Source organism: Colobus angolensis, unplaced genomic scaffold (assembly GCF_000951035.1).
Source record: "Colobus angolensis palliatus isolate OR3802 unplaced genomic scaffold, Cang.pa_1.0 Scaffold209, whole genome shotgun sequence".
NCBI classification, from domain to species: domain Eukaryota; kingdom Metazoa; phylum Chordata; class Mammalia; order Primates; family Cercopithecidae; genus Colobus; species Colobus angolensis.
Window position 1 is genome coordinate 1,237,632 of NW_012115255.1, and position 18,777 is coordinate 1,256,408.

At 42.1% G+C, this 18,777-nt stretch overlaps 1 protein-coding gene across 1 annotated transcript in view; it reads right to left on the reverse strand.

The window, feature by feature from the left end:
- The window catches only part of LARP4B (La ribonucleoprotein domain family, member 4B), a 99,065-nt gene that overhangs the window by 66,938 nt on the left and 13,350 nt on the right, over positions 1-18,777 (reverse strand). Inside the window, exons 3-4 of the mRNA XM_011942284.1 lie at positions 12,974-13,093; positions 11,780-11,839 (exon numbers count right to left, since the gene is read on the reverse strand). Coding sequence (XP_011797674.1) covers positions 11,780-11,839; positions 12,974-13,093 — 180 coding nt within the window. The remainder of the gene's footprint in view (positions 1-11,779; positions 11,840-12,973; positions 13,094-18,777) is intronic.

Below are 18,777 nucleotides of genomic sequence, written 5' to 3' on the forward strand. Positions count from 1 at the left end.
CTTCACAAGGTGCGTGGCTGAACGCCACAGGCTCAGGGCAAGGCTTGGTTTTTCCACTGCATTCCCCTGTCCTTTCACCTGGACCCAGCGTGTCCCATGGCGAGAGCTCTTCCTGCCGTGGCTCTGGCTCGCCGGCCCCTGACACGGCATGCAGGGCTGAAGGCACAGCAGAGAAACACTCTCGTCTTGTAGCTACTCTGTCTGCCCAGGTGCCCAGCTCCTCTGCCACGCTCGGGCAGGCAGAGTTGGCAACACAAATGCTGTGAAACTCGCACTCTCTTGAATCCTGACATTGCTGATGATCAATACCAATAGAGTTTCCATCTTTCTTCTCCCGATCGGATAGGTCAAAAGACTTACTCTCATCACTGCTACTGAGGTGAACGCTGACCACCATTTCTTTCTCTACTAAAGAGTTTTTACAAGTAGCTGGGTTACAGTGCAGATGGCCACTCACATAGGTTTCTTCCTGCAGGCCTCGGTCAGAAGGCAGGGGCACACATGAGAAAGGCTCCTCATCTTCGTAACAACCTTGTCGGCTGCTGTTACCCACACACGGTAGATCACAGACCCCCTCAGAATTCTGCTCATTAACAACAATATCTAAATTCTTGTCACTCTCATCCAAGTTATCATACCTTGTTAAGAATGTATATATAAAAGAGGAAAGAGGGTTCAACAAATGCTTGGGTCTATGACCCTGTTTGTGCCCAGACCCTGAGAAAATCCTTGTCCGTGCGCTAACGCCAGCTGCGCTGCTGGTTCCATTGCCAATAATGTGAACCTCCTCACCTTCAGGGGTATCAAATAATGAAGATAAAGTTTTACTTATCTTGTTTTCTGGTTCCTTCTCCTCCACAGATTTTTGTAACAGGCCAGTTTTTTCACTGTCATTGTCACTTCTTAGTTCTTTGCTGAAGCAACAGCCCATGTTTGAGAGCTCACAAGCATACGACACGCGTGCCGATCCCGAGCCTCCACAGACGCACCTCACACTAACACTAACTTGCTATAATTTCTGAGGAGAAGCCAACACCCAGAGAACAAAAATAACCCCTTGCACAGCGGTCACATGTTCCTGCCACTCAAACCCAAATCCTAATGACAACAGAGTCCGACTGACAGCCAGCATATTCCATGTGCCTAATTCCAAACAAGACCGGGATCCAAAAGCTCAGAACAGCAGCAAGAATGCTGCATTGTGTTTTTTCTTATTCTCATAAACTCAACAAAACATAACTTTAAATGTTATCCCAGCCAGAAAGATTTCAGGCTTCTGGTTTTTCTATAGCGTTCCAGTATTTCCCAAATTATATTTCATGGGATGGTGTTAACTAAATAAAATAGTTCATAAATTCCCCCAAAGGAAAACAGTATAAGAATTTTGCTCCGTAAAATATATAGCTACTTACAGTTGTATTTAATTTTCTAACTTTACGAAATGATGTCTGAAATAAATAGCAATTTTAAAAAGGTGAAAAAAATCAAAGGAGAGCAAAAAATAAATAGCAATAAAAAATAGTGTCTGTAGGAATCAAGAAATTATTACTAATTGTGTCAGGTGTGAAAATGGAATGATGTTAGAGATGCATGCTGAAGTATTTGGGGCAAGGCGATACATTATCTACAATTTGCTTTAAAATACCCTAGCAAATACAGTAAATATATACACACATATATAAAAGTTAAAACAGTCATGTGCATAGCGGGAGGAAAAGATTTAAAAACAGCAGTCCAGGCCGGACGTGGTGGCTCATGCCTGTAATCCCAGCACTTTGGGAGGCCAAGGGGGGTGGATTACCAGAGGTCAGGAGTTTCAAGACCAGCCTGGCCAACATGGTGAAAGCCTGTCTCTACTAAAAATACAAAAAATTAGCTGAGCGTGGGAGTGCGTGCCTGTAGTTCCAGCTACTCGGAAGGCTGAGGCAGGAGAATCACTTGAACCCTGGAGGCAGAGGTTGCAATGAGCCGAGATCGCGCCACTGCACTCCAGCCTGGGTGACAAGAACGAAACTCCACCTCAAAAAACCAAAACAACACAGCAGTGGAATGTGGGGATGGGTAATTGTTCAAGTTCATGATGCTGCATTCAGTTCATGATATTATTCTCTCCACTTCTGCAGATGTCTGAGCACTCCAATTAAGAAAAAGGAAAGAAAAGGAAAAAAAGGGAAAAGAGACCTACAAGCTCTGGTACCAGAACTAGAAAGTCTCTTGAAAGCACTTGATGCAGGAACGCCCAGCCTGCCATCTGTGAGAGACAGGCGCTGTCCACAACTAAACCAGTTGCTCCTGCACTACGTGGTCCGGCCCCTGACAGTGGACTCACATAACGGGTCTTGTCTTATGTTGACATCTGTAATGTTTTGCTTTTAGTATAAGTAATTATTTTTCTTATCATGGTTCTGACATGCTATGTGAAAAACAAAATAATTGTTTTAATTCCTCTGCAAGAGAGATGTTGTTGTTTATTTAACCTGTGAGTTATGGCTGGTATCCTATTAATGTTTTTTTAATATTAACATTTTATGATAAAAAGTTTAGGAATTATACTTAAACATGAAGGTAACAGGAGCAATTCTGAATACACTAAAATTCAAGTACTGAAATGATCATAATAATAATGATGATGATGATAATGGTAGTAAACACTTTACATAGCACTATGTGCCACAAAATATTAATTACATCTATGCATCCATTTTGTCACACATCTTAATTTGCACTCTTAACGACCCCCAAGGTAGATACTACCAATCCACTGTACAGATAAGGGAAATGAGGCACCAAGAGCTTTAGTGGCAGCTTCAAATGACAAAACAAAACTCAGACCATACGCTGACCACACTGTTACGCCACTCAAAGAGAATGAAATATCTAACTGGAAAAAAACATTCTGCTCTAAAGATACAAACAATTCATACCAGCTGTAGAATGAAAGGGCAAAGTAAAGCAGACAAGGTCACGAGATCACCTGACTGGGTTTGAGTCTCAGCTCCATTTTTACATGTGTCATCTCTGGCAAATTATTTAACCTCTTTGTCTCAGTTTTCTCATTTGTAAAACGGAGCCAACAACGACATCTACTTCAAAGAGCTGTTATGCAGACTTTAAGTAGTTGGAATAGAATCCCAAAGTCCCACTTCAAAGTCCCCCATAATCTGGCCCCAGCCTACCTCTATGATCTCGGCTTCTAAGATACCATTCCCCCAACCTCTTCCATCTCATACTAATGAACGCCAGCACACTGCCTCACTGTTTCCTTCTCCAGTCTCCTCCCCGCACTTTTCAAGCCTTAAAGTCCTCTGTGAAACCATTCTGTGCTGCTCTAACAGAATACCTGAGATGGGGCAATTTATAAAGAACAGAGATTATCCCCGCACTTAGGGAAGCCAAGGCAGGCAGATCACCTGAGGTCAAAAGTTTGAGAACAGCCTGACCAACATGGAGAAACCCAGTCTCTACTAAAAATACAAAGAATTCACCAGGTGTGGTGGCGCATGCCTGTAATCTCAGCTACTCAAGAGGTTGAGGCAGGAGAATTGCTTGAACCCACCGGGGCAGGGGTTGCAGTGAGCAGGTATCATGCCATTGCACTCCAGCCTGGGCAACAAGAGCGAAACTCCGTCTCAGAAAAAAGAAAAAAGAAAAAAAAAATCCCTTTCCAAAAGGGAGAAATAGGCAAGCAGCAGCAAGAGGTCCCAGGTAAGTTCAAGACCCAACAGGGCAGACAATATTAACTATCAAGCCTCTCTGGAGAATCATCTCCTTTGACTTCAGGTCCTAACCCTCTGGGCACCGTGGAACAGGGTTGGGTCCCCAGGGCCTCAGGCAGCCCCACCCGACGGCTTTGCTGGGCTCAGTCCACCCAGCAGCTGTCAGGGGTTGGAGTCTCCTGCCCACAGCTCTCGCAGGCTGATGCTGTAAGCCGGCAGCTCCACAGTTCAAGGCTCTCAGGCCACTCCCATGACTCTACTAGGCAATGCCCTTGGTGGGGCTTCTCTGCAGCAGGTTCAACTGCAAATTTCTGCTTGTCATTGCCCGAGTACAGGCTCTGCTGCTGTGACGAGTCCCTGCCTGGCCCCAGGCTGTCCACAGCATCTTGTGAAATCCAGGTGGAAGCTGCCTCACAGCTCTACAGCATTCTTCTTGCCTGAAAATCAGCACCATGGATGCCACCAAGGTTTATGACTTGTACCTTCTGGAGCTGCAGCTCAAGCCACCACTGGGCCCACTCGAGCCACAGCTGGGGTGACTGAGGAGCAAGGCACCGGATGTGGGGAGCAGAGATTCAAGGCAGCTCTGGGCAGCAAGCCTGTGGAGGGCCCCCAGTGCTCATCTACCAAGATACTTCAGCCCTCCTAGAGGGCAAATGTGATGGGCCTGTGATGGGGGGACAGTCTTAAAAATATCTGAAATAGCCTCGCCAACACAGCAAGACCCTATCTCTACAAATAAAAACTAAAAGTTAGCTGGGTGTGAGGGCGCGTGTCTGTAGTCCCAGCTACTTGGGAGGCTGAGGCAGGAGGATCACTTGAGCCCAGAAGTTCGAGGCTGCAGTGAGCTATTACTATTCCACTGCACTCCAGCCTGGGTGACAGAGCAAGACCTTGTCTCTAAAAAAACAAACTAAACTAAACTAAACAAATAATTCTGAAAAGCCTTTCAGATGGCTGAAAGAGCTGGGTGTTTTAAATCATTTCTTTCTTGTTTATCTTTTTAAATGAAATAACAGTGCCAAATACAAAGTATTTCCTCTTGAGTTTAGACTCCGAAGCCAGATTGCCTGGGTCCAAATCCTGGTTCTACCACTTTTTAGTTCAGTAATCTTGGAGATAGATTACTTAAACCGCTTTGTGCCTCAGTTTCCTCATTTGTAAAATGGGGAAAACAGTAACTGGGGTAAGACAGGTATAGGGCTAACAGGAATTAATGAATAAACTGAAGTGTTAGCAGAGTGCACAGTAAGAGCCATGACAATCTGCAGTGATTACCACCATATGTGATATATTCTTTTATACTGGAGACATTTATGGAGCACCTACCTGTCAGGAAGACATTGGGATACATCAATGAACAAAACCAAACCCCAGCTTTGATGGAGCTTGCATTCTAGTCCAGGGAGACCAACACTAAATCCAACAAATACCTAACATTGTTAGAAGGTGCTAACTGCTACACGTAAAGTGTCTGAGGCAAGCCAGAAGTGAGGAGACGGATGTGGATAGATAGGACTCGCTGAGAAGGTGAGGCTGAGACTGAGAAAGGTAAGAGAACAAGCCTCAAACACTTCTGGGAAAGGGACATGCCAGGACGAGTTGAGGCAGAGAGCCCTGCGGTAAGGTGATGCTGGAATGGTCAAGGGTCAAGAGCCCACTGGGGCTGGAGCAGTGTGCCAGGGGAGGGCCAGCGGCTAGCAGTCAGAGAGGACAGGTGCCAGACTGTGAAAGGCTAGGGCCCTGCCAAGACTCAGGCTGACTGTGATGTTGAGCACAGGAGTGGCAGGTTCTGACTCGGCCTTCTCGAAGGGATCCTCTGGCCACTGTGATAGAAAGGAAGGGTGGGTTGGGGACACCAGTGAGGAGTGACTGCAGCTGTCCAGGTGAGAAGCACGGGCTTCATGAGATGAGAAGTCCAAACAAAGGATGAAGCAGCCTGACCATCTCAGAAACTTTGACACCACTGCGTGATTCAAGGATCTCATATACACAAGCTCCCTAATTTGAAGATACACATTTCTCCTATTTTCGCAATTTCTGTAATCACGACACGTCTTCAAATTGCTGCCAAAACTCACAGGGCTGTTTCAGGATCTTGGCAGTGGATTACCTACATGTGTTTACTTTGCAGAAATACAGTGAGTTGTACTTTTCTGATCTGTGCACACAGCTGTGTGTGTTGTATTTCCACACATATGTAAGGACACCAGGGCCTATGAAGGCACCAGCTGCCAGGCAGCGGACGCCGACACATCTGCCGCTTCCTCCCAGGGGTTTGACTATTCTCTCAGTGCAACTGTTTGCGTGGTACTGCCACACAGAGTTGATTTACAAATCTACTATTGAACAAAATGCCTTAATAGCGATTAAACTGAATCCCAAAATGAAAAAGAGTTTGCAAAAAGACTATCTGTCATATTCTAAATGACGCAAATACTAAGCAGTAAAATTACTAATTTTTTTAAAGAAATTACAAAATGTTCTAAGTCGAGAGATGTTTTTACTGATCCCAGCGCCTTGAAAGACCACTGTTACCTCTGCCACACTCCCACAGCAATGATCCCAGCGCCTTGAAAGACCACTGTTACCTCTGCCACACTCCCACAGCAATGATCCCAGCGCCTTGAAAGACCACTATTACCTCTGCCACACTCCCACAACAAAAGAAGTTTTAGCAGCATGGAACTCATTTACACAAGGATAAAACTAAGAATAGTGAGCCAAACAGGGAATGAAGAAATTCCTCTATTTTTAAATATGTCTTGGAGCTAAAAAGATCAGGGGTATGTGTTATAGAAAGCATTCCTTCTGTCAATGGCCAAAACGCTACAATCAAAATGCTACAATACTATGTCATCAAAAAGAAATATCCTACATTAAAAAGGATCTACTCCGTCTCAGCACGAATATATTCTAAGAGGAAAAGAGGGCATCTGGTCAGAGTATCCTCCATCCTGGGGCAAGTTCTCGGAAGTTAGCGGGAGACCAAGAACCGTACGTACACTCTGGGGGTAAAAGGATTGTTTTGTCACTAAATCATTCTGAAGTAAAGGCAGCTTTACACTTCCTAACATAGTAACAAACCTATTTCTAAGACAGGAAACTGTACCAACATCCTTAAGGAAAGTTCTGAGGTCTTTTGTTTTTATTTTATTTTTTTAGAGACAGTGTCTTCCTCTGTCACCCAGGCTGGAGTGCAGCGATGCAATCGCAGCTCACTGCAGCCTTGACCTCCTGGGCTCAAGCAATTCTCCCCCATCAGCCTCCTGAATAGCTCAGACAGCAGGCACCATGCCTGTTCTTCTTTTCTGTGTAGATATGGGGTCTTGAACTGGGCTCAAGCAATCCTCCCACCCTGGCCTCCCAAAGTGCTAGGATTTATAGGTGTGAGCCACTACACCCAGTCAAGTCTTGTCTTTTCTTTTTTTTGACACAGTTTCGCTCTTGCTGCCCAGGCTGGAGTGCAATGGTGCTATCTCAGCTCACTGCAACCTCTGCCTCCCGGGTTCAAGCGATTCTCCCATCTCAGCCTCCCGAGTAGCGGGGATTACAAGCATGCGCCACCTCGCCCGGCTAATTTTTGTATTTTCAGTAGAGACGGAGTTTCATCATATTGGTCAGGCTGGTCTCGAACTCCCGACCTCAGGTGATCCGCCCGCCTCGGCCTCCCAAAGTGCTAGGACTACAGGCGTGAGCCACTGCACCCAGCCCAAGTCTTTTCTTAAAACAGACTGACAAGGTGGTAACAACCTGCCAAAAGGTTTAACCTGCAAGATAACATGCCAAGAGCAGCCATGTCTCATTTACGTATAAATACAGGAGTTGGATATTTTCATAGAAATTCAAGCTTTCTGATTGCGAAGCCTACTCTTATTTAAAATATAAGCCTGCAATAATTAATCTAGATTGCTAAATAATATTCATTCAGAAGCTGTGTCATCAAAAGGCAAAGGTGGTTTTTTTGAAAACTGATAAAGGAATGGACGAAAGTTTTTTGTTATCACCATCTGTAAAGGAGTTTTAAAAAAAAAAAATTCTGGGCCAGGTGCAGTGGCTCATGCCTGTAATCCCAACATCTTGGGAGGACAAGGCGGGCAGATCACTTGAGGCCAGAGTTTGAGACCAGCCTGGGCAACATGGCAAAACACCATCTCTACGAAAAATACAAAAATTAGCCAAGCATGGTGGCGCATACCTGTAATTCCAGCTACTCAGGAGGCTGAGGCACAAGAATCGCTTGAACCCTGGAGGGGGAGGCTGCAGTGAGCAGAGATCGCACCACTGCACTCTAGACAGCCTGAGTAACAGAGTGAGACTGTCTCAAAAAAAATAAATAAATAAATAATCATTCTGATATAGGTGATTTGCTGAACCACATAGAGTTTAGTATGAGGACGAGTTAGAGTTCCAATTTCACCTTTCCAGTTTCACACTATGATTAGAAGACTTGCTGTGACTTTGCATCTTTCTTTTGAGGAGGTAATTTAACATAAACACTCCTATCTAATATTACTTGTCCCACATTCCTCTCTCAAACCTGCTGTTGATTTATGATAAAACACAACAGGATCATTCCAGCAGAAAATGGTTTCCAGACTGATGCAGTGTCTCCAAGGGAAAAGCAGCTACTTGGCTGGTCACACGCAGAAGTAAGAACTGGAGTCCCTGAGTGGGCTTCAGGAGGGGCAAAAAGCCGCCGAGAATGATGTTTGCTATAGATGAAGTTTGTGGCCCTAACAGGGAAGGTAAAGAACCTTTAACCAAATGACACTGTTGCTGAATGCGAGTGGTTATTTTTTCTTCCTCAAGGAGGACCCATCGCGGTGGCCCACTGCCAGTGCTCACTCTTCATCATAAACACCCTCAAAACCCTTTCGATCCCTTCTCACTATCTACCACCTTACCTTCAAAGTCAAGATCTCAGGAGGAATGTCACTGTTCAGGTTGTGTCTACCACTCCTGTCTCTCACCCACTGCAATCTGGCTTTTGCTCCTATCAGTCCTGGAAAATACTCTTGCTAAGGTCACAACTGACCCTTGCTTTGTACCTTACTACACTTCACTTGAGTCAGCCTCTCTGCCTCTATCTCCACCCCACACTGTCCTCTGGTTTTCCTTCCATCCCTCTGACCACTCCTCGTCCTAGTTTCCTTCACGTTTCTGAAATATTGAGGGACTAGAGAGTTTCATCACTGTCCCTGCCTGGAACTCAGGGAAACTTAACGCAAAGTACTGTAATCATAACTGTAAGTACGATATACTTCAAATTACCAGATCCTTATTACATCAAGGTGAGAACATTCAAAACAATCTTGCTTGACTAGGGGCAAGATAAAGAGTGCTTCTTCTAGACTCACCTATGTCTCAGCGCCTCCTACCTCCAGGTATATGCTCATCTTGTACCTAAGGCTCACACACAATATCATCATGCAACCTTGCATGCTGTGTTAGGGTTCCTTGAAGGCATGTGTATCCCACGCTCATCTGAACAACCTCTCCACAGAAAATTCTTAGCCATCATTATCACTTGCACTCAGTTTTGTTGAATGGATGGACACTCAAATTTTACGCAGGCAGTACTAGTTGCCTGCCAACCAGACACAACGCATTGAGCTGGCCACAGAAGGGAACAGAATTCGGAGACACAGAGCATGTTTGTGACTGCCCAACGCTGGGGGAGAAACAGGGCCTAACTGTAAGTGGGCCTGGGAGTGGACTGGGGATTTACTGGGGTAATGTAAGTTCTAAGACTACATTATGGTGATGATTGCACAACTCAGTAAATCTACTAAAAATAATTCAACTGCATACTTTAAATGGGTGAATTTTACAGAATGTAAATTACACTTTAATAAAGTTTTTTTTTGTTTTTTAATGAACAGAACACAGTACCAGAAGTTTACAGTTTAGTGGAGAAAACACATGTACACAAATTTGAGCAATACTGACAATCAAGTCACTCATTATAATATACTGTTCTCATAATAGGGAAACCATATTCTTTTTTTTTTTTTTTTTTCCTGAGACAGAGTCTCGCTCTTTCGCCCAGGCTGGAGTGTGGTGGTGCGATCTCAGCTCACTGCGACCTCCGCCTCCCAGGTTCAGGCCATTCTCCTGCCTCAGCCTCCCAAATAGCTGGGACTACAGGCGTCTGCCACCATGCCCAGCTAATTTTTTGTATTTTTAGTAGAGACGGGGTTTCACCGTGCTAGCCAAGATGGTCTCGATCTTAGGGAAACCATATCCTTACAGTCTAATAAAGATCACTTTTTTGTGCTCTTTGGCTAAACCTGTAAATAGTTACTAGCTCAGTAAGTTTTCTGGAGATGGCAGGAAGCTGTATAATAAATGCAACTAAATAGTACCAGTGGATAAATGCAAACCTGCTCCTGAATTATTCAGGTATTTCTTTGGGTATCTCTATTGCAAGTCTCCTCCTACTCGACTTTAACGGAATGGCTAAACTGTAAATAGCCTGGTTCCTCAACCCTGACTGCTAAATGTATTCACGTGCCTATCATAACAACCTGCCACCTAATCACTAAATCAATGCAAACTCCTGGTCAACTATGAAGCATATAACTCTCCACACCTTTAGATGCACTATGAACAATGCTAATTAGAAAACATTAATAGCAATGCCTGCAATAGGTTTCTAAAGATGTCTGAATATTATGTTGGACTGAAAGTCAACCATGGAGAGAATCGGAACTTGCTGAAACAAACAAACTCCCTTAAAGATTTACACTCAAGGGATATCTAATTTATGTCTTATATAGTTTTCTTCTTAGACTACCAAAGGTCTTACGTTTGGATTTAGAATTGACTTTAAAATATTATAAAATTCATTTTTAAAAAGTCAATGTGCACCAAGCGCAGTGGCTCATGCCTGTAATCCCAACACTTTCAGGAGGCCGAGACAGGCGGATCACCTGAGGTCATGAGTTCAAGACCAGCTTGACGAACGTGGTGAAACCCCGTCTCTACTAAAAACACAAAATGATCCAGGCGTGGTGGCACATGCCTGTAACCCCAGACACGCGGGAGGCTGAGGCAGGAGAATCCCTTGAGCCCGGGAGGCAGAGGCTGCAGTGACTGAGATCGCGCTATTGCACTGCAGCCTGAGCAACAAGAAGGAAACTGTCACAAAAAAATAATAATAATAAAATAAAATAATTAATGTAAAAACAGAATACACAAAAACTTTACATAAATAATAAATTTATAAAATATAATAATTTGGAAGGTGTCTTTTGTTTTTTTTAAAATTCTTCTTTGCTAAAAGCTGGCCGGGCATGGTGGCTCATGCTTGTAATCCTAGCACTTTGGGAGGCCAAGGCGGGAGGACTGCTTTGAGTTCAGAAGCTCAAGACTAGCCTGGGCCACACAGTGAGACCTCGTCTCTAATTGAGAAAAATCCAACTCCTCCTTTAATTCCTACATGAACTGCTTAGAATGGGGGAAACAGACGAGATTTATTGTAGTTTTTATTTTTTACATAAAAAATTTTTCCTTTTTAAATTTTATGCAATGTATAAGATCCTTCCATCAAACTGAATTTCGAGGAGTAGCTCTCTGAAGCACTTTATATATGCATATGCAAATGATGAAAGGCAGAATTTAAAAACCAATGAATTCTACTTCCTTACCACAGCTAAAATGTAAAACAAATTTTCTGAGTAAAAGCTTACTATTCAATTTGTGTGGTTTAAGGAACACAAGCTACCAAAACAGAAAGCTAATCATATACATACAACAGATTATCAACGACACAATAAAAATTTTGCGATTAATATTTGACAATAAATTAATCGAAATGGTATGCTGCTGTTTGCAGAACTGCACACAAAACAGACACACACAGAAGCTAAACAGGACACACAGTATTGACGGTCTTACTATACCCATGGGGTATGGTGATGAATGGATCCCCGACCACAACTTTCTGAGAAATATCTACATTTGCTAATTTTTGTTACAATAAACATTTTTCTTAAGGAAGTATCTCTGAGCCTTGACTGTGATTAAACAATCTGTGATTAATCTCAAAATCAAATTACCTGACTCAAAGGTGGGATGGAACTTGTCTGAGAAGTGGTTTGAGATATAGGACCGTTCATCTGTAAAGTTGAAAACAAAGACAACATCAGTACAACATTAAGAAAAAAAACAAAACACATGTCTTCAAACCACAGTAACTGGGCCAAACTAAACCCACTGAGAAATGCACATTTTACATGACAAATTCGTGAATTCATAAGATATTCAGAAGGTAGGAGGCTTAAAATTTTTAAATTCTGAATGAACATCATAGATAAAGTTCTTTGTAGTTTCATTTGGGAAAACTAAGAAAAGCTACTTTTCTCAAAGCCATTTTGGAACTTTAAATATTACTGCTTGACCTAAAATTTTTAAATGAACAAAAGTAGTCAAAAAAATTTATATTAAAATCCTAACTCTTTAAGTACATCCTACTATAGTGACTATAATGTTATTAAAGTATTTACGAATCACTACACATCCTCGATTTAAAAAATAAATGGCTTTAAGTATCTAGAGCTATAACAATTTTGTTTTTGTTATCACCTACTACTTCTAGTTTCCTCTACAAAGCTACCTATACATTTTTCAGACTGATGGGGCTCAGGACTTCCTCCTCCAAAAATACGGCACATTGACATTTGAGGAAACAGCAGAATCAGGCCAAGGAAACTAGAGAGAATTCTCCTTACCCCTTCTCCCTCAAAGCAGGCCATAACACAGCCAACATTCCCCTAAAGACCCTTCCAGAGGGGCCCTGCTTTGTACCAGGAGGAATATCACACAGGGATATCAAGAAAAACCTGAACACACCAGCCTTGCTAAGTTTCTCCAGTTTATTAGCTCTAAGTCACATCCCTTTTGTCCAAACATGCTTCTACACTGTCAACATCTGCATCAGACTCCGCAAAAAAAACACCACAGTTTTCCCGATTTCTTGGGTTCTTCCTTTGTGGAGGCTCCTATGTCACATACAACTTATTACTAAATACATGTGTATGCTTTTCTCTTGTTCATCTGTCTTTTGTTACAGGGGTCTCAGCCATGATCCTCAGATGGGTAAGAAACCTGTTCTCCCCTACAAGACTCTAATATCCATATGCAGATCCTAAGATGTGCCAGTGTTCCTGTTGAGAGCCCCTTACTAACTCCAGTACAGAATCCTTTATCAAAATAGCAATGGACTCCCCACCACCCCATTCGACAGCACCCACCAGATGAGCACTGTCCTTGCCCTCCTGGACTCTCTGCGTCTGCGGTTCAGCCACAACCTTAGCGTCCTGATCAGAAGTCATGGGCTCCACTGGGAGACGTGTGATGCTAACCTCAGGATGCTGTAAAATGGCAAAGACATTACACAGGTCATTTGAAGGGCACAGTATGATTATTTAAATAAAATTAAAATCCTTGAGTTTTCCAGGACACACGTTTATCCCTCTGAATTTAAAAAAGTTTAAAGAAGTCTGCCCATATGCATACCTTACTCACCAAGAAGTGAACTTAATTTTTTAAATAAGTAAGTTTCTTCTTCACACCATTCTGGTGAAGATGACCACACCGGGAAACTTGGAAACCCACGTGCTGACACAAATAAACCCATTTGTGCCTGAAAACTCAAGACTTTTAAAAAAACAGAAAATCGAAGGCTTAATATCCAAGATATACAAGGAACTTGCACCACTTGATAGCAAAAAATAAATAACCTGATTAGAAAATGGTCAAAGACATGAATAGGAGTTTTTCCCAAGATGACATAAAAATGGCAATAGAAATACGAAACAGTGCTCAGCATCACTCATTATTGGGGAGATGCAGAATAAAACCACAATGCTATTTCACCTCACGATGTCAGAATGACTACTACCAGTAAGACGAGATAACAGAGCATGGAAGAAACAGAACCTTTGAACACTGTTGCTGGGAATGTACATTGGTGCAGCCATGTGAAAACAGTATGGAGGTTGCTCAAAAATTTGAAACTAGAACTACCATATGCTCCTTTCTGAGTATTCACCCAAAGGCAATGAAATCAGCAACTCGTAAGAATATCCGCACTCCCATGGGGATTGCAGCATCCTTCACAACAGTCAAGACACAGAAACCACCTCGCTGTCCATCAATGGACAAATGGATACAGAAATCGTGATGTGCGTACATGTCTGTCTACGCTATGGAACGAAATATTATTCAGCCTTTAAAAAGAAGGAAACCCTGCTGTATGCTGTAACATGAGTTAACCTGAAGGATGTTGGCCAAGTGAAATATGCCAGCACAAAAACACAAACACCGCATGATCTCACTCATAGGTGAAAGCTACTATCTTAAAAAGTCAAATACACAGAAACAGAGAATGAAATGGTGACTACTGCCAGGCACGGTGGCTCAAGCCTATAATCTCAGCACTCTGGGAGGCTGAGGCAGGCAGATCACCTAAGCTCAGGAGTTCGAGACCTGCCTCACCAACATGGAGAAACCCCGTCTCCACTAAAAATACAAAATTAGCTGGGCGTGGTGGTGCATGCCTGCAATCTCAACTACTCGGGAGGCTGAGGCAGGAGAATCGCCGGAAATCAGGAGGCAGGGGTTGCGGTGAGCTGAGACAGTGCCATTGCACTCCAGTCTGGGCAACAAGAGTGAAACTCCATCTCACAAAAACAAAACAAAAAACAAAACAAAAAATGGTGACTACCAGGGGGCTAGCAGGTAGGGAGGAAATGAAGAGATCAGTGTCAAAGGGTACCAAGTTACAGATACTTTGGCTGAGTAGGTCTAGAGATCTAATGTACAACATGAGGCCTATAGTTGTAATACTGTATTGTACACCAGAAACTTGCTGAGAGTATAGTCTAGGTGCTTTTACCAACACAAAAGAAGGGTAAAATTACATGACATAATGGCTATATTAATGGGCTGGACTCTAGTAACCATTTCACTATGTATATCAAAACATCATGCTATACACCTTATATACACACAATTTAAAAAAAAGTCAGTTGCGGTGGCTCACACCTATAAATCCCAGCACTTTGGGAGGCCAAGGCTGGTGGATCACCTGAGGTCAGGAGTTCAAGACCAGCCTGGCCAACATGGCGAAACCCCATCTCTACTAAAAATACAAAAATGAGCTGGGCCTGGTGGCCATGCCTGTAGTCCCAGCTACTCAGGAGGCTGAGACACTAGAATTGTTTGAATCTGAGAGAGACAGAGGTTGCAGTGAGCTGAGATGACACCACGGCACTCCAGCCTGGGTGACAGAGCAAGACTGTCTCAAAACACACACACACACACACAGAAAATTACAAAGTTAATAGGTCTCCAGAAATAAAAGCAGTTGTTGATGAATGCTAAATTTAGATATATTTAAGTGTCCTCACTTAACATCATCAATAGGTTCTTGGAAACTGACTTCAAGCAAAAGGATGTGTAGCAAAATCAATTGTACCACAGGCACAAACAAGTGTTAAGTTCCTACAGCATATTTCCAGTCACAAAAATATCACCAAACTTCTAAATAAAGACCCAAAACTCCTTCTAATATTTTCAAATGGCAATAAATATGAGCCACACACATTTTTAAAAGATTAACAAGACAGACAATTATGTACCTAATTTCTGGTGAGTCAGAAAGTGACAGTGGTCACAGTGGTGATGTAACCACCACTGGATTTAAATGCTTGCAAGGAATAAATGCTTGCAAAGTGAAAACTGTAAAAATATGATGGCGGGGCGCAGTGGCTCACGCTTGTAATCACGCACTTTGGGAGGCTAAGGCAAGCAGAATGCTTGAGCCCAAGAGTTGTAGACCAGCATAGGCAACAGGGCGACACCCATCTCAACACAAAATACAAAAATTAGCCGGGTGTGGTGGCATGTGCCTGTAGTACCAGCTCCTTGGGAGGCTGGGATAGGAGGACCACCTGAGCCCAGGAGGTGGAGGTTGCAGTAAGCCGAGATCGCACCACTGCACTCCCTCCTGGGGGACAGAACAAGATTCTGTCTCAAAAAACAAAAATATAAAAAGAATATTCCTACCACCAAGCAGTTAAAAAACAAACTAATGACAAATAGGGCAGGCTCGCTGAGCACTTTATTCGTTGTGCATTTGTATTATTATAATAGACTTTATGAATTTTTGTTTCACAATAATTTATATTCATTCATCCATTTCCCAACCTGCTTATTCCAGTTCAGGGTGATAGGTGGCCAGAGCCTATCCCAGCAGCTCAAGGAGCAAGGTGGGAACCAGCCCCAACAGGACACTATCCCATCACAGGACCACTCACACACACACCCACACTCACTCACTCAGACTGGGACCAGGCAGACACGCAAATCCACTTAACATGCACACCACTGGGATGTGGGAGGAAACTAGAATACCCATTTAAAAAAAAAAAACATAGACGTGCAGAGAAAATGCAAACTCCACACAGACAGTATCCTGGCCAGGAACTGACTTCTTTCTCATAATGTTGAAATGACATTGAAAGAAATGATGTTTTTCAAAGTGGTTCTTCATGAAGCATTTACTCAACCCAATGTCTAGACACTAAACTTCACATATAACATCTCATTCAATTTTTCCAAACAACGTTAAGAAGTAACTGGATCAGCACCATTTTGAGAGGCTGAGACGGGCAGATCACCTGAGGTCAGGAGTTCGAGACCAGCCTGGCCAAACTGGTGAAACCCCATCTCTACTAAAAATTAGCCAGGCGTGGTGGCAGGTGCCTGTAATCCCAGCTACCCAGGAGGAGAATCACTTGAACCCAGGAGGCAGAGGTTGTAGTGAGCCGAGATCACCCCTAAGCATACTCTAGCCTAAGCGACAGAGTGAAACTGTCTCAAAAGGATCAGAAGGGATAACTGTAGCAATCCCGTATCCTGAGGATTCCTAGACATCCAGGTCTGACTTCAAGGCATTTCTTTTCACTGCAAGCTACATTGCTTCCCAAACAAGATAAATATTTTTATTTAACCCAGGTATCTTTTTAGATACATCTGAAAACATACATCAGACTGTCAGAAAAAAATACCTTTAAAAGTGTACGTATTTTTGTCTTACTAGGTAGCCATACAGGTTTTTCAAGATATAGTGGAGCTCCCTATTCACCATAATCTGCTTGTGATAAATTTTCAAAAACCTTGTTAATGAAATAATCTGATGATCAAAAGCAATCTCATCCAATTGTGTAAACTGTATCATCAATCACAAAAACATCTAAATGCTATCAAACAGAGCTGGAAATGTAAGCTAGCACAGAAAAAATGCTTGAAATAAATGTTTCACAGAGGTTGCTGTTTTCTGAAATATGGGACGTATGACAAATGTTACATTTTAACAGATGTATCTTCATTTTAATGTATATTATCTTCTTTTTATGTCTGTGCAGTACCAACGTCTTTATTAAACCAAGAAAAGAGTGAATCAATTTAAAGAAATATATTAAGTACTAGTATAAATGCTATCAGGACTCAAAACGATCTTGCAAACAAAATATGAGTAACTAAATTTTAGAAGACACAGATTTCGGGAACATCTGGACTGAGATTCTAGGTCCTTGGCTCTCAGGCCTCAGACGCATTGAGAATCCCCGAACACACCGTGATTTTGCAATTTTGTAGTTCAACCTTTTATTGTTATTTTTATTATTTTTTTTAACCATGCAGATGATTCTGAAAAACTTGAGCAAATACTTCTAAGTGATGTTGAAGTAACACACGGGGGGAGTAGCTCCCACTCCCTGAGGTGGTTTTCTACAAAAGAACAGATGGATTCCACTGGAAAAGAAACCTGTATGTCATTAAACACCCATTCTCACACAACCATGAAATCCAGAAAGACATATTAATAGCTTAGCAATCAAATGGGCAAGTCACAGAAGGTGCTGTAGAGGCTTTTACCAACATTAACTTCCAGATTTTTAAGATTCTTATGATAGCCAAAAGGAAAAATAAAAAACAATTAAAATAACACTTTAATACTTGTATTTTTTTTAGACAATCAGAATTTACATACCTCCTGATGGAAATATCAACAATACCATATATGAGGTGGTCTTGCAAAAAAAAAAACAAAAACAAAAACAAGAACAAAAATCAAAATGTTACCATGACCCTAAATCTTACTACAGACTAACCGCCAAGGGATTCCAGGCAGTGGGAAGTTTCTGAACAATTGACTTCTTCAACACAAAAGGAGATGTAAGACACACGCTGGTCAGTCAGACTATGGCTTTACTTGGATAAAGGAAACAAACCAACTACTAAAAAAGAAAAAAGATAATCAGAGAAATAACAGTAACAGGACAACTGAAAAATACTTAAAAAAAGTCTATTTTCTTAGATGTGATAATGATGTTGTGGTTATGTTTAACAAAAAGGAAATCCTGTCTTTTAGAGATGTGTACTGAAATATTTACAGGGAAAATAATACAATGTGTGAAATTTTCCTCCAAGTACTATGTGGGGCAGAGACCCAGAGGTTCATCCATCTGAGAGAAGGAAGTTCACTATACTATTCTAACTTTGTACATTTGAAATTTTCTATAATAAAAGGTTAAAAAAGTAACCATGCCACGGTCTCAGCACAACACAGTGATCCTGATTTGAACACTCTGCATCCTATCTATTAAAAAAAGTAAACTTTACACCAATGTATCTCTTAATTACTAATCTGATAGTTTTTCAAAAAAGGCTTATAAAGTTTTCCAACAGAAGGGATTACTGATAGTCACCTCATTTAAACAGTTAATAATGTATCATTTTAATGCTTTTTAAATTTACCTAAGGTGTGAATCTAGAATGAGATTTAAAGAATGATACAAGCATTGACAACTGTTTCTTTTTTTTTTTGAGACGGAGTCTCGCTCTGTGGCCCAGGCTGGGGTGCAGTAGCCGGATCTCAGCTCACTGCAAGCTCCGCCTCCCGGGTTTATGCCATTCTCCTGCCTCAGCCTCCCGAGTAGCTGGGACTACAGGCGACCTCAGCAAGAGTAGTTTTATTTTTTTTATTTTT